General features: G+C 44.7%; 2 protein-coding genes across 3 annotated transcripts in view; one reads left to right on the top strand and one right to left on the bottom strand.

The window, feature by feature from the left end:
• The window catches only part of ZNRF3 (zinc and ring finger 3), a 202,514-nt gene that overhangs the window by 119,198 nt on the left and 63,362 nt on the right, over positions 1–19,954 (bottom strand). The window lies entirely within an intron of this gene.
• On the top strand, positions 4,192–4,908 carry LOC119843564 (trafficking protein particle complex subunit 6B). Its single transcript, XM_038373045.2, has one exon. The coding sequence runs from the start codon at positions 4,266–4,268 to the stop codon at positions 4,755–4,757; it is 492 nt and encodes a 163-aa protein (XP_038228973.1). The 5' UTR covers positions 4,192–4,265; the 3' UTR covers positions 4,758–4,908.

Here is a 19,954-nt window from a genome sequence, read left to right as displayed (position 1 = left end):
AGTTTTGAATTTCATTGTGAATACACTGACAATGGTACCCATGTGTTGTATGTGCAGCTGCTGCCACTGTGGCCTTCAGAGTCTCCCTCTTCACACCCACGGAATGCCTGAACCAGATACAGAGGAGAAAGAGGACGACTTGGGATGACATGTTCTAGGAGATCCTGATGCAGCACTGGCTTGCAGAGAACGAGATCAGGGCCTGGAGGATCACCGTTGCAGACAGCACGGAGAAGAATAGAATTAAGAGGAGAAAGATACTGGAAAAGGAACAGAAAGTACAGCAGAAAGTGCTTGCGTTTCTCAAACAGCAAATGGAAATGCTGCAGACTGTAGCAGAGCTGCAGGTTCAACAACCCTTTGATAACTTCCCTCTGCAGCCCATAGAGAACTCAATATCGCAACCGCCGATATTGAGTTTTAATTGCGGGGTTCATGTTACAGAATAAAAGTCTGTTTTTTGGAACAAAATTCATATTTATTAGATCACAACATATGCTGCGTGGTGCTGAGCAGGTCTGACAGCAACCAATTTCCTGTTACTTCACTTTGTCACAGAACACGTATCATTCACAGACTTTATCAATAGGTGCATTGGCAATCTTATGTTCCTACACACACAGCACTCACTACAACATTCCTACCAGGCTCCATAAGAGCAAGGTCAGGTAGAGAACACTACAGCAATGCACACTACTCTGGCTCACTATTACAATGGTCTTTTCAAAGTCTCCTTGAGCCATATAGCTCTGCATTCAACTCTAATAGCTCTGATATCCGGATGTTCAAATTCAACAGCCGTTCCACCTCCGTCCTGCACCCCGGAAGAAACTTTTTCCCCTTTGCTTCACAGCTATTAAGCAGGACACAGAAGGCAGCTATAACCAGGGGATTTTTTCTCACCGAGGTCCAATCTTATAAGTAAACAATGCCAGCGATCCTTCAGATGACCAAAGATACATTCAATTGTCTTTCTGCAGCTGCTGATAATGTAGCTGAAGTGCTCCTTCATGCTGTTGAGGTGACCGGTGTATAGCTTCATGAGCCATGAGAGCAAGAGGTAGACTGGGTCTCCCCGAATCACTACTGGCATTTCAATATTCCCAATGGTAATCCATCAGTCGGGAAAGAAAGTCCCTGCTTGCAGCTTTTTGAACATTCCTGTGTTGTTAAAGATGTGCACGTCATGTAGGGTGACCAGATGCTAAATCCAAAGTATCAGGATCGCCACAGGGGGAGCACCTTTTCAATTGTTACACTCACCCGGCACGTTCGGCAGTGGGAAATCTTGCTGCCAAAGTGCCACCGAAGACCCGGACGTGCCGGGTGAGTCTAACAACTGAAAAGCTGCTCCTCCTGCCTGTCACTGCTGCCTAAGCAGCAGCAGCAACAAAAAGGGCTGCTGCACCTGAAACAAAATATCGGGACAAATGGCGTCCCGACTGTACTTCAGTCTGGACGCAGGACAAACTGCTCAATATCGGGATGTCTGGTCACCCTAATGTTATGCATCTTTCCTGACTAAACTACACAAATGTCGGTCCCTGGTGATCCACCAGTGCTTGTACTTCCCCTTTCTGTTGATGTACGCGGTAAGGTGGTCTGGTGCTAAAATAGGGCTATGCATGCCATCTATTACCCCACCGCAGTTTGAGAATCCCATTGCTGCAAAACCATTCACTATGTTCTGCACATTGCCCAGAGTCAGAGTTCTGCATAGCAGGACGCGATTAATGGACTTACACACTTGCATCACAATGGCCCCTGCAGTGAATTTCCCAACTCCAAATTGATTCCCAACTGACCAGTAGCAATCTGGCATTGCACATTTCCATTCCATTCTGAAGTTCCTCACAGATTTGTCTAGTCTTTACTCACCTAAATAATTTTGTTATTTGCAAATTTTGCCACCTCACTGCTTGCTCCCTTTTCCAGATCACTCTGTGTTATGTTAAACACAACTGGCCCCAATACAGAACCTCACACCCCCTGTTGGCCATGTTGAAAAATTGGCCATTTATTCCTACTGTTTTCCTTTCTCTCAGCTAGTTTCTGATCCATGACAGAAGTTTACCTCTAATCCCATGGCTACCTGGTTTCCTTAGTAGCCTCTTAAGTGTTTTGTCAGAGGTGGTGGTTTGTGGGGTGTTTTTTTTTTTTTTTTTTTTTTTTTAAACAACTCCAGGTTGGCAGGCTTCAACTAAGAGTCCATGGCTACACAAAATGAGGTTATAAGTTTGATTGATAAAGGTAACAATGTTTATGTACAGTAATATATTTAGAATTCTGCAAGGCTTTTGACTTGGTACCGCAGAACATTTTGAGTTAAAAAACCTAAAATGGTATAAAATTAACATGGCACACACTAAATGGACTTAAAACTGGCTAACTAAAAGGTCTCAAATGTAATTGTAAACAGGGAATTGTCAAATGGGTTTTTATAGGAGGGTCCTACAGGGATTGGTTCTTGGCCCTGTGCTATTTAACATTTTTATCAATGACCTGGAAGAAAACAGAATCACTGATTGAGTTTGCAGATGATACAAAAATTGAGGGAGTGGTAAATAATGCAGAGGATGGGTCACTGATTAAGGGCGATCTCGATCGCATGGTAAACTGGATACAAGCAAACAATATGCATTTTTAAAACAACTACATGTTAAACACATCTAGGAATAAAGAATACTTACAGGATGGGAGACTATCTGGAAAGTAATGACTTTGAAAAAGACTTACGGGCTGTTGGGGATAACCAGCTAACATAAGCTCCCAATATGATGCTATGGCCAAAAGAGCTAATGCAATCCTGGTATGCATAAATAAGGGAATCTGAACTAGGAACAGACTGGTTCTCTTACCTCTATTTGGCACAGGTGCAACCATTGCTGGAATTGTGTGCCCATTTCTGGTGCCCACAATTCAAGAAGGATGTTCATAAATTGGAGAGGGTTAAGAGAAGAGCTACAAGACCAATTAAAGTATTAGAAAATATACCCTCTTTGAGTTTATCTATTTAACTTAAAGAGAAGGCTAAGGGGTGACTTGATTACAGTCTGTAAGTACCTACACAGGGAACAAATATTTAATAATGAACTCTTCAATCTAGCAGAGAGAGGTATAACATGATCCAATGGCTGGAAGTTGAAGCTATAGAAACAGAATGGAAATAAGGCATACATCTTTGACAGTGAGAGTAACTAACCATTTGAACAATTTACCAAGGTTTATGGCGGAATCTCCATCACTGAAACTTTAAATCAAGATTGGATGTTTTGCCTATAAGATCTGCTCTCAGAGTTATTTTGGTCAAGTTCCATGGTCTGTGTTATACAGGTCAGACAGGTAGGGTGACCATATTTCCCTATGACAAATACGGGACACCTGGTAAAACTGCACGTATTCAAGCGAGTTCAATGGCAATTAATCAGAATTATGCAGTACAAATGTTCAAAACAACATTAAGTTGACTGAGCACCCGTTAAAAAGAAATACTGCATTATTATAAAATTAATAATAGGTAAAAATTTTAAGTATAGACTTACAATTAAGTGGTTACTGCTCTGACTTATTTTGGGGGGGGGGGGGGCTTGCAGGGCTCAAGCCAACTCCACATGGCAGGACCCGAGGAGGCAGTGCCACTTCCACCCCTTGATTCACCTCAGCAAGCCACCCAGCCTGTCCTGGTTGCGGGGGGGAGGCACAACCAAAAATTATAACTCAAAGGTGGAGAGTCAGCTGAAAAAGTTTGACAACAGCTCAGGGTGAGGGAGGGGGGTAGCTAGGGGCTGTCTGTGGGCAGGGGGGTAGCTCAGGGTGCAGGGAGAGAGGTACCCAGGGGCTGTGTGCCAGGAGGGCTCCCCTGCCTTTCCTGTTCCCTCAGGGCTCTACCAGCCATGGAGCCGGGTCCCCCACCCTGCAGCTCTTACCAGCTGCATAAGCAAAGCAGGCTGGGATCTGACGAGCAGCTTCAACCCCCTGCACCATCAGGAGAGGAGAGACCACCACAGATGCCGGCTCCATGGCACCAGCCAGAGAAGCAGCTACCCAGCATGCACAGCCCGGATATGGCTTCCTGCCTCTGACTTGGCGTAGGAAAAAGAAGGAGCTATGGGGGCGGGGGGAGTAGAGTTGCCCCCTGGACTGCCCTGCACTTGCACTGCAGTTTGGGGGGACAACACCCACAGTGTTGCGGCCGGGGCCCGGTCTGGGAAGGAAGGAGCCGGGGCGGCAGCGCGAGGCCGGGCCCTGTCCTCCAGCCCCCCGGCATGACCAGGCCGGAGATGGCGGACGAGACGCTGTTCCTGCTGCTGCACAACGAGATGGTGTCTGGGCTGTACCGGGCCGCGGAGCACGGCGAGGGGGAAAATGGACGATGCATCACTAAACTGGAAAATATGGGGTTTAGAGTAGGACAAGGATTAATTGAAAGGTTTACCAAAGACACTGCCAGATTCAAGGATGAGTTAGATATTATGAAGTTCATCTGCAAAGATTTTTGGACTACTGTATTCAAAAAGCAAATTGATAATTTAAGGACCAATCATCAGGGTATCTATGTACTTCAGGACAACAAATTTCGTCTCTTGACTCAGATGTCTACAGGAAAACAGTATTTAGAATATGCACCTAAGTATCTGGCATTCACTTGTGGACTAATCAGAGGTGGCTTATCAAATCTGGGAATAAAGAGTATTGTGACAGCTGAAGTTTCAGCAATGCCTGCATGTAAATTTCAGGTGATGATACAGAAGATGTAGAACATGTTCAGATCTGTGTATCTGCCCTTTTTAAAAAATCCTGTGTACACTAAAGATGTCTTGATTAATTTAGCTTCACCTGTATACCTTATAAATTATAATAGCATGCAGCACAATTCCTGCATTATGTAAAGTAAATATTAACTTAAAAAAAAAAAGTGTGGGCCCCTTACTGAATGAGGGAGGCAAGCTAGTGACAGAGGATGTGGAAAAAGCTAATGTACTCAATGCTTTTTTTGCCTCTGTTTTCACTAACAAGGTCAGCTCCCAGACTGCTGTGCTGGGCAACACAAAATGGGGAAGAGATGGCCAGCCCTCTGTAGAGATAGAGGTGGTTAGGGACTATTTAGAAAAGCTGGACGTGCACAAGTCCATGGGGCCGGACGAATTGCATCCGAGAGTGCTGAGGGAATTGGCGGCTGTGATTGCAGAGCCCTTGGCCATTATCTTTGAAAACTCGTGGCGAACGGGGGAAGTCCCGGATGACTGGAAAAAGGCTAATGTAGTGCCCATCTTTAAAAAAGGGAAGAAGGAGGATCCTGGGAACTACAGGCCGGTCAGCCTCACCTCAGTCCCTGGAAAAATCATGGAGCAGGTCCTCAAAGAATCAATCCTGAAGCACTTAGAGGAGAGGAAAGTGATCAGGAACAGTCAGCATGGATTCACCAAGGGAAGGTCATGCCTGACTAATCTAATCGCCTTTTATGATGAGATTACTGGTTCTGTGGATGAAGGGAAAGCAGTGGATGTATTGTTTCTTGACTTTAGCAAAGCTTTTGACACGGTCTCCCACAGCATTCTTGTCAGCAAGTTAAGGAAGTATGGGCTGGATGAATGCACTATAAGGTGGGTAGAAAGCTGGCTAGATTGTCGGGCTCAACGGGTAGTGATCAATGGCTCCATGTCTAGTTGGCAGCCGGTGTCAAGTGGAGTGCCCCAGGGGTCGGTCCTGGGGCCCGTTTTGTTCAATATCTTCATAAATGATCTGGAGGATGGTGTGGATTGCACTCTCAGCAAATTTGCGGATGATACTAAACTGGGAGGAGTGGTAGATACGCTGGAGGGGAGGGATAGGATACAGAAGGACCTAGACAAATTGGAGGATTGGGCCAAAAGAAATCTAATGAGGTTCAATAAGGATAAGTGCAGGGTCCTGCACTTAGGATGGAAGAATCCAATGCACCGCTACAGACTAGGGACCGAATGGCTCGGCAGCAGTTCTGCGGAAAAGGACCTAGGGGTGACAGTGGACGAGAAGCTGGATATGAGTCAGCAGTGTGCCCTTGTTGCCAAGAAGGCCAATGGCATTTTGGGTTGTATAAGTAGGGGCATAGCGAGCAGATCGAGGGACGTGATCGTTCCCCTTTATTCGACACTGGTGAGGCCTCATCTGGAGTACTGTGTCCAGTTTTGGGCCCCACACTACAGGAAGGATGTGGATAAATTGGAAAGAGTACAACGAAGGGCAACGAAAATGATTAGGGGTCTAGAGCACATGACTTATGAGGAGAGGCTGAGGGAGCTGGGATTGTTTAGTCTGCAGAAGAGAAGAATGAGGGGGGATTTGATAGCTGCTTTCAACTACCTGAAAGGGGGTTTCAAAGAGGATGGCTCTAGACTGTTCTCAATGGTAGCAGATGACAGAACGAGGAGTAATGGTCTCAAGTTGCAATGGGGGAGGTTTAGATTGGATATTAGGAAAAACTTTTTCACTAAGAGGGTGGTGAAACACTGGAATGCGTTACCTAGGGAGGTGGTAGAATCTCCTTCCTTAGAGGTTTTTAAGGTCAGGCTTGACAAAGCCCTAGCTGGGATGATTTAACTGGGACTTGGTCCTGCTTTGAGCAGGGGGTTGGACTAGATGACCTTCTGGGGTCCCTTCCAACCCTGATATTCTATGATTCTATGATTCTAGTACCCACCCACCCAACTCTGTTCATGGGCTCAGGAGGCTTCTCCCACAGGGGGAACACCGGGGATCCGGATTAAGCCCTGGCTCTCGGCTTCAGTCCCACCACTCATGGATTGGGGCGGGGGGGGGGGAGAGGGGGTAACCAGGGATCAGTGTTTCAGCCCTGTGGCTCCTGCCTTCAGCCCCACGGCGGGTGCCAGGGATGGAGGCTTCAGCCTGGGGAGGAGAGTGCCAGGGTTTCAGCATGGGGGGGTGGAAGGGAGGCAGGGCTTCTGTCCCACAGGATGTGCTGGGGATTAGGGCTTCAGCCAGGGGGGAGGAGAGGGGAGGGGAGGCAGGGCTTCAGCAAGGGGTGGCATCTTGGAAGGGGCTTCAGCCCCACTGCTTCTGGCTTCAGTCCCGGGGCGGGGGGCGCATCACTGCTCAGGGCTTCAGCCCCACAGCTTGAAAGGGCTGGCGGACACCTGTTGGAAACCCTTCTTTAGGGTTTCACACAGGGAGGGGTGATACACTCCCCAACCCTCCCACACACCCCCTTACCCCTCTATCACACAGGGATTCCTCTCCTCCTACTTGGCGTCGTGTCTGCCCACCTTTGCACCCAGCCTGAAGACACCACATGCTCACTGCATGCCCACACTCAACCGCCAGCCAACCACAAACAGGAGATGGCTAGGGCTGCACGAACTGCTGACTAACCAGCAGGGGGAGCAGAAAATATGGGATAATTTGCCCATTCTTTAAAAAAAGCAGGACACTTGCAAGAGGGCTTAAAAATGGGACAGATGGTCACCCTAAGACTAGGTGATCACAATGGTATCTTCAGGACTTGATATCTATGAAAATAAAGTATAGATGCAGGGCTCTGTCTCCTCCCCTGACACTTCACATCAGTGCCTTTGCTAATCATCTAGAGCAGTTGTGTTGCCCCAGAGAGGCCAGGGTAGGGGCAGGGGAGAGAGAAGAGTATGGGGGGGGGGGAAGGGGATGGCGCTGCAGTGGTTGCCTCCTGATAGCTAAGAACAATGTGTGGGCACCCTTTACTAAAGAAGCCTCTGAACTTTTTGGGGGAGTGGTCCAAGGGAAAAGCCTGTGTGCTGCAATCTAGCCTTAAGAAAAGAAGTACTTGTGGCACCTTAGAGACTAACAAATTTATTTGAGCATAAGCTTTCATGAGCTTTCAGATGCATCTGATGAAGTGAGCTGTAGCTCACGAAAGCTTATGCTCAAATAAATGTGTTAGTCTCTAAGGTGCCGCAAGTACTCCTTTTCTTTTGCGAATACAGACTAACACAGCTGCTACTCTGAAACCTGTCAATCTAGGCTTAGAGACTAGAACTCCCATGATGCCTTGGGGAAAGAGGGGGAGACTTTCTCATGCCAGTAGAGCCAGCGGTGGACTCCATTTTCGGAAAAGAAGTGAGATTGCTGCTGTGGAGCTCTGTCCATACCAGGAGCTGCTGCTAGGAAGCCAGAAGCGGTTGCTGGAAGTCTGCAGGGGCTTTGATCGAGCAGGGAGCCTCAGAGGCTGTTGGTGGTTTGACTCGGGCCAGGGCAGAGACTATTGCTGTGCCTAGAGCTGACTGAGGTGGTCCCGCAGTGAAGGAACTGTGAGTAACCCCCACTCTGGTTTGGGACAGTGCTTGCAACGGAAGGGGCACAGCAGAGAGACTGAGTCTGAGGAGAGGCAGAGTGATCTTCCCACCAAACCAGGACCCAAAGCTGCTGACATTTGGTGGGGCCAGCTCCAATCATCAGTGGGGTTGTTGCCTTGGCTAGACCAATACACAGAACCAGAGTGCTGTCTCCAGCTGCAGATCTCTAAGCGCACCCACACAAGCATCTAGGACTCTCAAATCCAGAGGAGTGTTCACTGCGGGGTGGGGTAAATGGTAGCACATACATTTCATTTATTACTGTATACTATAATTTGTTAATTAATTTTATTCAACTGCCCCATGTAGATTTAAATTAATAGGGACATATCTTAAAACTGTTATACCCTGATTTTTTTAGTTGTTAAGTAAAGTTTTGTTACCTCAAATTGAAGTATATTGGGTGTATATTATTTATAATTGGTATTTTTGAGTTCCCCATGCCACAGTTTATATATTATTAATTATTAGAATAACTTTATTCCTGGAGGTGCCCAAGGCACACCACTGAGTGTGTATGGGGGTCAGCCAGGTGGAGGCACTGCCAATCTTAAATTCTTTTAGGAGTAAAGGGACTGCAGCAGAGGGTTGAATAGAGGATCCCCACTTATTCAACAGCACCACTGGAATACTCAGGATCTTCTTTAATGTCAACAACATCCGACACCCAGGCACACAGATGAGTGTTGCCTGCTTCTGAGTAACCCAGGAAGGAAAGGGGGGTTATAAATGTATTATGAAAAAGAGGAATAAATTAAGTGGATTGCTACAGGGTGAATAGCAACACTTTCACTGCAAGCCAAACTGGCTCTCAGACCTATGGAGCAAACGTCAAGTAGGAGCAGAAACTCTGAGCACTCCCACCAAGAAAAACATTTTCCATGTGCCCATTTCTTCATGCTAATGTTTCAGCTACATACAGAGAGGTATGCAAATGCAAATGCATCCGATGAAGTGAGCTGTAGCTCACGAAACCTTATGCTCTAATAAATTTGTTAGTCTAAGGTGCCACAAGTACTCCTTTTCTTTTTGCAAATACAGACTAACACGGCTGCTACTCTGAAATACAGAGAGGTGAAAGCCAGAGAGGAGGGGAGTGGGGAATCGCAAAGGAAATGAGCTAAAAATCAACACTCCACCCCACCCCCACCTCTCATCTATAATCCAACACGAAAGAGACAACAGGCAAACAGCAAGAGGTCATCTTCAAAGGGCTGGTTGCCAAGGGAAGCAAGTGCAAAGGCAGAAGGCATGTCCCCATCAAAGTACAGCAGCTGCCAAAGAATCACAAAGGTACAGCTTCCCTGGGGGTTGGAGGGAAATTTAGACATGGAGAACACAGTGCTAGGGAGCAGCTGGCTCCTGGAATGTAAAAAATTGGTGATTTTGTGCTTCTCAGCAGGGAGAGGGCAAGACAGAAAAAGTCTAAAATATAATTTCCCTCCCCCAACCAACTTTTGGCTATTGAACACGTAAACCATTATCTAGATGCACCAGAAAGAAAGTGCCCCACGGAGCCAGTCCAACAACAACTAGAAGAGGCCCAAGGATGGCCCTTTTCTTCATTTAAACAGCAGATTTTCAAATTACAACTCACAACCAAGTGTAAGTGGGCAAAGAGGGGTGGTGGAGGAGTGAGTATTAGATATTTACATTAAGAACATTCCTGAGCAAAGTCAAACACTCTCCTCATCCCCCCCCATCCCTCTGAAATCAGAGCTGCAGAGATTAGTCCCACAATAGGAAGGGCTATAGGATTTTTATCTGACAAGGTACAGACAAAACAAATTTCAGAGTAGCAGCCGTGTTAGTCTGTATTCGCAAAAAGAAAAGGAGTACTTGTGGCACCTTAGAGACTAACATTTATTTGAGCATAAGCTTTCGTGAGCTACAGCTCACTTCATCCGATGAAGTGAGCTGTAGCTCACGAAAGCTTATGCTCTAATAAATTTGTTAGACAAAACAAACTGAATCATCCACAAAATGCAAAGTCCTGGAATAATGCTTACACCTTTTGTAGCAAACAAAAAAGGTCAGTCAGTTTAAAACCAGACTCAATCTCATCTGCTCCCACTAACCATTTCAAACTGTTTGATTATTGGTTTTCTCAAGCTTCAGTCATGTCTCTGCAACCTTATTTATTTGTAAGCTTGCTATGAAAATTGACAGATGAGAGGTCAGAAGCTCTATATGTTGTTTACATGATTCGGTATGTAACAAATCAAGATAGTTATAAATAAGCAACTGTGCTGAGATTACATTAAATCCGACACGTCCTGTACTGAAAGATGTGGTGTCACTAAAGGCAGCATAAATGGGATCTTATTTGCAATTCTCATTAACTTCAAAACCAGTGTGTTGCCAGCTCACATGATTTTACTGTGTGCTTCTAAATATTGCATTTTTTAAGTTCCTGCTCTTGAAAAGATGTGAATACATGAATGAGAAATTCAGCTTTTATTTAAAAAACAGTAAGTTTCTAGCCCTAATGATTGCAGAGAAAAATGTGAACCAAGTGCACCCTGAAGTAAAAAGCCTCAAACTTACATGTTTAAAAAAAAAAAATCTCTATTTATGAACATTTTGGGTTGTCAACACTGAAACCAGGAGTTAGAGAGATGAAATTTACTCAGAACTCTAAACCTACAAGTCCTGATCACTGGAGCAGATAAACCAACCACTGGAGATCTGTATGTTTATTTTGGGGAGAGAAAACCAAAAAGCCTGCCTTACGTAGCTTCTCAAACCTCACTTTGTCCCTCTTAGGCATGACCCTTCCACATGGCAAAGCAATCCACCCAGGCAGCTCACAAAACTCTGAAATGCAGCTCTTAAATTACCATGCAAGAATAGAACAGAAGTTATTTGCCTCAATTTATTCCCTTCCCAAAGCACAAAAATCCTTCCCATAGGCCTAAAGACTTTCAAATGTTATGGTCTAGCTGACACACAGGAGATGCCCCTATTTTTTCTCCTCTGGTCTGACTTTAGGAAAAATCCAGGGAAGCATAAAGTTTCAGTTCACACTGAAGAGTATGATGGTACCTTGGAGTAAAAACACTAACAATCCTTACAACTATTTGGTCTGAATAGAAAACTATGAGCCAGCTGTACCATACACTTATCCCATTCTCTCACACAGGAAAAACTGCAGCAGAGGGCCCAAGAGTAGGGTGACCGGATGTCATCATTTTATAGGGACAGACCTGATATTCGGGGCTCTCTCTTATCTAGGTGCCTATCACCCCCATGCCCCCTGTCCTGATTTTTCACACTTGCCATCAGGTCACCCTACCCAGGAGGAAGGAAAGACTTTTTTTTTTTTTTTTTTTTTTTTTGAGTACTAAGTTTATTGCCCCAAGTCTGACTCAAAGAAAATCTTAAGGCCTACCAGGAGAGTTAGTAGCACAGTTTCTCATTGGGGCACCAATAAGATTTTACAAAAGCTATACCTATTGTATCTAAGAGGAAAATTTTCCATGAGGTGAAGATCTTGGGATCAAGATATTCTCTGTAAGGCTCTGAATGGCTTACTGTGGCTAGACAGGCATAATTTGCCAGCGACAGAAGATGAATACTATTTCATAGATCAGCATGCAGAAGAAACCAGGATGAACCTTTGAGTACTTAAACATGGGGTCCAATAAAGTGCGTCAGAGCCAGAGAAGGAGCAGATATTAAAAAGAGTTCTGATTTTCCCTTCATTTGTCTGCTAATAGGTACCATTAGAGCCACAAAGTATTTTTACTGATTCTCTGAATAAGATGAAATACAGATGCCTTGACTAAGGCAAAACAGACCCGCATACATCTAAATATATGTCTTAAATCTCCAAGTGATAAGAAATGTTTGTAAAGACTTTTGTTAATTTCCAGAGATGTACATGCGAGGTACCTTCAAGATGCCATTAGGTGGGTAGGCAGGAGTTGTCTTCATGCACACAGCTCAGGCTCCTTCACCTTGTCCACACAACCTGGTTTTGGACATCTGAGTTCAGACCTTTTACTATGACATTTTATATTAAGTCTACAGCATACTCATAGTTGGTATTTCCCCTGGGGGAGGATTTTCTTTGAGAATTCAACACCATGTTTTGCCCAGCTTGGTGTTTCTACTTGAACAGTAGATGGCATGGAAGATGAGCAAACATTACCCCACTCTTGCAGTCTGGAAGATTACTCCCTTGTGAGGAAATCTTAAATGGAGATGGTGACGTGGCAAGCATCTCTCACTCCCATCCCCTATAACATGTCCCTGAGAGACTTCAGGAGTGTTTTGGCTTTCAAAATGTGCCCTTCTCACTAGCTAGCCTCTTAGAATCAGACAGTCTGGGGATCTACCCTTTCACACTCTTATTTCTTTTTCTTCTATACAATGTTTTTAGACAATCTCATCCACTCTCATGGCTTAACTAACAGCTCTATGCAGACTCGCCCTGGACTTCCATCTCCATCCTTGACCTCGCCCCTCTATCATGAGATATTTCCACCTGTCTCAGCATGTCAGAAACTGAATCTTAATTCTTCCCCCAAATCCTCAGTAGTGACACCATGTGCAGAAAAGAAAAAAATCCCACATCATTAAAATTTATTTTTAAATATATATAAAATTTCCATCACCATTACAGTACTGCTATAGGGCCGAGTTAAGGTTGTTTGGGTGCCCTGACTGCGCATTTCTTACTTGACAGTTAAGGTTAACAAAATCCAACCATGTTAACTCTGAATTTTCTTGATTTATAATGGTTGGCTTTGGGATAATTACAACATCTTACAACTACCTACATTAATGATAAGTACTCAGCTTTTTCTCCAACTTGATGTAGTGTCTAAAAAAGGAAATTCTCAACTAAAAATTTCATACATGAACATTAAACAAGAAATTAAAGAGAATGCTGTCACAGTTCAGGCAACCACAACTAGTTCCTCATGGTCCATCCAGGGCACCCCCCTCTAGGCTCCCAGCTCCTCAGCCATCACATCTCTTGGGTAAAGACCCACACCTCTCTCCTTCCTAACTGGGCATTTTCCAGGCTGCACTAGCAAGCCAGACTGTCTAAACAAGCCAGCATTTGCACTTTGGTTTCTCTCTGGAGGCTACAATTAGCGTAATGGCCGGCAGTATAAGTTATCACACTGCTCTTTATATGGAAGCACATTTATTTTTGAGGTGAAAGCATTACACAGAAGATGTACTAAAAACAATGAAAGAACCTATAAGCATGCCAAAAACCTTACCAGAGGGCACCCCTACTTTGGGGTTTGGTAAGTGTCAATCATCCAAAACCCACAACTGGGTTTCCCGTGGGGTTAAAAGTAGACACCCCTGCCCCAAAGAGCTTACAATCTAAATAGACAACTCACAAACAGGGTGGGGGAGGGAGTAAAACATTCAAGCAGAGTGAACAATGTGATGGTGTCAAAAGTCATGTTAGCACCACAATATAGATATGGGTGCATTTACTTAGGAGGGGATCAGCTAACTTAAAAGAAGTTGGCAAGGGTGGGGGGTGAAGGGTCAGGCCGGGGAGTAGAAGCTCAGGAGGCGCAGGTGTGAAGTGAAGCTGAGGTGAAGAAACTGAGGGAGGAGGAGAGTTGAAGCAAAACAGCCAAACAGCACAAGATAGAGAAATTCAGAACTGTGTACCGTTTTGACTAGAATGTCTAAAAGTGAAAAAGTTCCCTGCTCTGGCTGCTCCTATTACTACCGGCACCTTCAGTCAGAATAGCTTCCCATCTTCCATTGCACCCAATGAGAATGAAGCTAGAGAAGATGGTAGCTCCCCAGGCTGCTAAGAGAGAGGGAGAGGAAAACTCAGTCCCACTGAGAGCAAGAAAAGACATATGCCCTTCTCAAAATGGCCACCTGACAGTGACTTCAATCCCATTGTTCCAAATGGAAAATCGGCAGCCGTTTTGAAAGAGGTCACTTCTATGCAATGTTATCAATAGTCGAACATTCTTCAGTCCCTGTTAGTTTATAACGAAAAAAATGTGCATTATTCCTAAATTTTTCAAAACGTGGCCAACGCACAAGATTTCACTCACTTCCCATATAGTTTAAACACTCAGAATTTGAGCACAGGTGTTTTCTGTTAAGTTCATTTCCTCTTAAAAACAAAACAAAAACAAAAAACAACACATTGACATGAGATGCTAAGCTTCTTAGAGGAGGGGACCCATTTTAAAATACATTTTAAATCCTGAACTATAACAGATTTACTTGTAAATTCTCAAAATCAATTCTGTACTCAAAGAGTTACTGCGTAAACTTGAGGGTAATTCGCTGTATTTCTAATATAACAAAGCAACTGAATCCCAGCTTGAAAAAGTAAAATTCAAATCAACCTTAACTATGGAGGCTGCAGCTGGTGCCTCCATAATAATAAAGCTCCTCTCATTGAGGTCTTTCCCTGGCACCATACCAAGGTACATTCTTGTCATATTCCAGCATCTTAATACAAGGAAAAACAATGTTCCAATAGTCTCTAAAACCTTTCAAGTGAATGTTAATAACATGATACTAGTGAATGCTTTTTAGTTAATATTTAAACATGTAGGACATAATAAGAAACCTTTATTAAAGATTCTGGTCACTGGTTAGTTAATGGTAGCTGCTTATTTGCAATGCTACATAAGACAACATGCACTCAATCCAAAAACAGAGAGACTTGTAATAATGAAACTCTTAGAACAAGCAGTGCTCTGTATTTGACAGGTTTTTGCAAGAGACACTAAAACCTGGGAATAGGAATAATTCAGAATCAGAGAATTCCTGTACTCAATTTGAAAGTGATGTTGCCAGCTGCCACGGATGCTAAATTATAGGTGAAACTAGCAGCGCTGCCTAAACCTAAGGTTGCATGACACTTCCATTAGAAGATCCAGTTGTTAGTAACCTTGACTAAGTTAGCCAAGCAGGCTGAAATTTTCCATGTCAGGTGTCTGCTTCAGGCTGATTTGTTGAGAAAGTTTTAGCAAAAAATGGGTTCAGCCACTACTGAGAACAAAATTAAGGGGAAATAAATTGTTTTGCCCATCTTAAAAAAATTCTCACAAATATGTTTCATTAAGAAGCTCTAGTGCCTCCATATTTTGGAACAGGGACTTCAAATGTGCCCTGGTGTTAAGGATGTGCCTCTTGCTGTTCTGGGTAGGTGGAAGTGGAGTGACAAGTTTGGACAAGTTGGAAGCCTTTGAAAATTCTCTGTTTAAACATGCTCAGTAGAGACTTGTTTGGTGTCTAATTTCTCCAAATATTCAGTCTGTACTGAGCAGGTTCCCTCTCTTCATAGCTCCTATACAACACCGGACTGGGCATGTAACATCTCTACACAGCAGCTGGGCATGCTTCATTCCCAAGGATGCACGAGATGAGTAGGACTTTCCTCGCAATGGCTGCTGCTCCACCTGTCTGCAAGGGTGCCACTGCAGCAGAAATACTATATTAAGAGCAGGGATATTGTGTCTCCTGTGCTCTTAATGCTCTTGCTGGCACTCAGGCATCATGGAGGGGAAAGGAGGAAGTGGCCTGACACAAATGCAGATGGGAGAGGGGCAAGAGCCAGGAGGAAGCATAGGCCAGGAGAAACTGAACTGGACAGGGGCAGAAAGGTCTGTATAACGACTACAGCATATTCCCCTCCAGAACCTGGAATTGAAACCCTTATTCCTGACTCTCAGGGCTTGTCTACACTACCCGCCGGATCAGCGGGCAGCGATCGATCCAGCGGGGGTCAACTAAATGTGATAAATCAACTGCTGAGTGCTCTCTCGTCAACTCCGGTACTCCACCAAAACAAGGCACACAAGTGGAGTCGATGGGAGAGCGTCAACTGTCGACTTACCTCAGTGAATACACCACGGTAAGTAGATCCAAGTACGTGGACTTCAGCTACGCTATTCACATAGCTGAAGTTGCGAATCTTAGATCGACCCCACATGGTAGTGAAGACAAGCCCTCAGTGTTCCTCTGCTGTGAAACCCACTGGCCAAGGGTTTCTAGTGGCAGGTCTATATAGACAACAGCCGCCTTGTACTGATACCAGTTATTCCATTACCTCAATGATAAAGAACTGCTGTAGCTCTAATTATCCAAACCGTGCTGGTGAATCAGAGCAGTGTAGTGAAGGAGACAGTTGTCTGTAGGACCCCGGTCTCATTTGTTGCAGAAGTTGAAAGATGTGTAGTAGAGGTGTTTAAAAAAATTCATGTGTAGATATAGTGCTTTGCTAACAGACAGTTCAAAAACATTCCATTTAACATGTCATCAGCTTTCTAGTATGGTCTTAAGTCACAAGGGAGCATTCCCTCTTGTTCAGAGCAATCTCCCAGTCTAAAGGTAACTTAGTGGTTTTACAGTTACTATCATATAATGCAATAAAATGTGCCTGACCTGAAATCTACCCCCCTCCTCTCAGAGAGGGAGGTAGGTACAGGCCAGGCCCAGTTGCCTTGCATGGTGGGAGTCCTCTTAACACAACATGGCTCAGGTTTTGTTTTTTTTCCATTACTTTTTTGTATCTAAAATGAATGGCACTTACAATCCTGGAGACAGTTCTGCTATTCCCAGAACCTGCACAATGTAGTCAATATCAATATAAGCTCTTTACTCACCAAAATGCTTGTATTCCTCATGAACGTGACTTGCCGCAGACAGTCCTTTCTATTCTATGTCCAAGAAAGGAGTGCAGACCCATGGCCCATTCAGTATTCAGCCTCTCTGAAGACTCCCAGTAAGGCAGACTAGGGTGGCCTGTGAGTCGTGGCTGAGATACACACCTCCAAATTCATTTCACACAGGCCATTAAGCTTTCAAACAGTTTGACATTCAACCTGGCCTGGATTCCTATCAGCGCCGCCTTATTAATTATTATTATTAGTACTACAATTAAGCATTTCTCTTTAGCACCATATTTGCACAGTTTTTACAGGTAGAGGAAATAAGAGATTCTCTCTCTCTCTCAAACAGCTTTTAAATATAGAACATGAAAATAATCAAAGGATGGAAATATAAAAAGGAGGGATGAGAGTAAACAAAAGTGAGTTGTGTTGTGAGTAAGTCTTGTAAATTTCTAATATTTTTGCACAGAGGCTACGTCTACACTCTGCCGCAGTCTGGACAATGGGGGGTTATGAATTGCAGACAGCACCAAAGTGTTGTGCTCTAACTGCCATATGTGGATACTGCTGACGCAAACTAAAGGTATCTAGTTCATGTTAATGCAGTCCTCTTTCAAACAAGACTCAACATAAAACTAAAAAGAAAAGGAGTACTTTTGGCACCTTAGAGACTAACAAATTTATTAGAGCATAAGCTTTCGTGAGCTACAGCTCACTTCATTGGATGCATCCGATGAAGTGAGCTGTAGCTCACGAAAGCTTATGCTCTAATAAATTTGTTAGTCTCTAAGGTGCCAAAAGTACTCCTTTTCTTTTTGCGAATACAGACTAACACGGCTGCTACTCTGAAACCTAACATAAAACTAGGTACCTTTTAGTTTGCACCAGCAGCATCCATACGGAACAGTTAGAGCACAACACTTTTGTGACGTCTGCAATTCACATCCTCATGGCCCACACTGCAGCACAGTGTAGACAAGGCAGCACACAGAGGGTTGGGCAGGAGAAGTCATGCCAGGAGTGGAGGCCACTGATGGTGCAAAGCACTGAGGAAGGATTTGAAGGAAGACAGGAGTATTCATAGCTCACAGGAGGAGGAAAAAGGCCAACAAAAGACATGAGATGAGGAAATGAAGGAACAAAGATAGGGCAGAGCTCAGGGGCAGATGAGCAGTGAAATGTCCATAGAGGCAGAGTCTTGGCAACACATGCCAGGACTTAAGTCTTCATACAGAAAGCCAGTGAAGGGAACGGAGGAGTGAGGAATGAAGAAGATATGAGCTGCAGCATGCTAGAGAGGGTGGAGAGAGAAGAGGTTAGGAGTTTACAGGAGTCCACATAAGAAAACCATGCTGTGAACCAGGTCTTTTGCAGTGGGGACAGAGAGGAATGGCAGATTTTAAATGGGATGGTGGGAAAAGGGATAAGGTTCAGCAAGAGACAGGAAGTGAGAAGCCAAAGATAAACCGAAGTTGGGAGCTTGACTGATGCGGAGGACCCAGTCCATGAACTTTTCACTCGCTCAGTCTCTTGTACCTCCCTCAACAGATAAAATGGCAGTGAAAAGTCAGTTGCTAATACTGTTTACTCATGCCAGACTGTCTTCTCCCAGCAGCTCAGAGTTGTATGCTGCCCACCCCCACCCCCCCACACACACACGCACGATCCCTTCAAGGTGTTGCATCCTTCTTGCCAGAGAGCTGCAGGCAATTCCCAACAGAGGCCAGAGCAGCCAGAAGGGGCACTCACAAAGTAATCATACTCCTCACCAGGGGAGACATGAATTGCTTTCATAAGACTCAAATCTGTCTAGTTCAGGAGCACAAGACCCAGCTACCAAAGGACAAGCACTAATCTTCCCTCGCACACCCTTATATGCCCCCAGCTTGGTAGCCCAGAAACTTTCATTTCTCAGTTGCAAAGCAGCACATAACCCCAAAACCACTAGGAAAAAACAACAAACTCAACAAAAGCGAAATTTGACTTTGACTCCCTCAGGGAACAGATGGCCAGGATCCCCTGGGGGACTAACATGAAAGGGAAGGGAGTCCAGGAGAGCTGGCTGTATTTCAAGGAATCCCTGTTGAGGTTACAGGGACAAACCATCCCGATGACTCGAAAGAATAGTAAATATGGCAGGCGACCAGCTTGGCTTAATGGTGAAATCCTAGCGGATCTTAAACATAAAAAAGAAGCTTACAAGAAGTGGAAGGTTGGACATATGACCAGGGAAGAGTATAAAAATATTGCTCGGGCATGTAGGAAAGATATCAGGAGGGCCAAATCGCACCTGGAGCTGCAGCTAGCAAGAGATGTCAAGAGTAACAAGAAGGGTTTCTTCAGGTATGTTGGCAACAAGAAGAAAGCCAAGGAAAGTGTGGGCCCCTTACTGAATGAGGGAGGCAAGCTAGTGACAGAGGATGTGGAAAAAGCTAATGTACTCAATGCTTTTTTTGCCTCTGTTTTCACTAACAAGGTCAGCTCCCAGACTGCTGTGCTGGGCATCACAAAATGGGGAAGAGATGGCCAGCCCTCTGTAGAGATAGAGGTGGTTAGGGACTATTTAGAAAAGCTGGACGTGCACAAGTCCATGGGGCCGGACGAATTGCATCCGAGAGTGCTGAGGGAATTGGCGGCTGTGATTGCAGAGCCCTTGGCCATTATCTTTGAAAACTCGTGGCGAACGGGGGAAGTCCCGGATGACTGGAAAAAGGCTAATGTAGTGCCCATCTTTAAAAAAGGGAAGAAGGAGGATCCTGGGAACTACAGGCCGGTCAGCCTCACCTCAGTCCCTGGAAAAATCATGGAGCAGGTCCTCAAAGAATCAATCCTGAAGCACTTAGAGGAGAGGAAAGTGATCAGGAACAGTCAGCATGGATTCACCAAGGGAAGGTCATGCCTGACTAATCTAATCGCCTTTTATGATGAGATTACTGGTTCTGTGGATGAAGGGAAAGCAGTGGATGTATTGTTTCTTGACTTTAGCAAAGCTTTTGACACGGTCTCCCA

This window comes from Dermochelys coriacea, chromosome 15 (assembly GCF_009764565.3).
Source record: "Dermochelys coriacea isolate rDerCor1 chromosome 15, rDerCor1.pri.v4, whole genome shotgun sequence".
Classification (NCBI taxonomy): Eukaryota; Metazoa; Chordata; order Testudines; family Dermochelyidae; genus Dermochelys; species Dermochelys coriacea.
The sequence above is the reverse complement of the archived record's forward strand: the minus strand, read 5'-3'. Positions and strand labels throughout refer to the sequence as shown.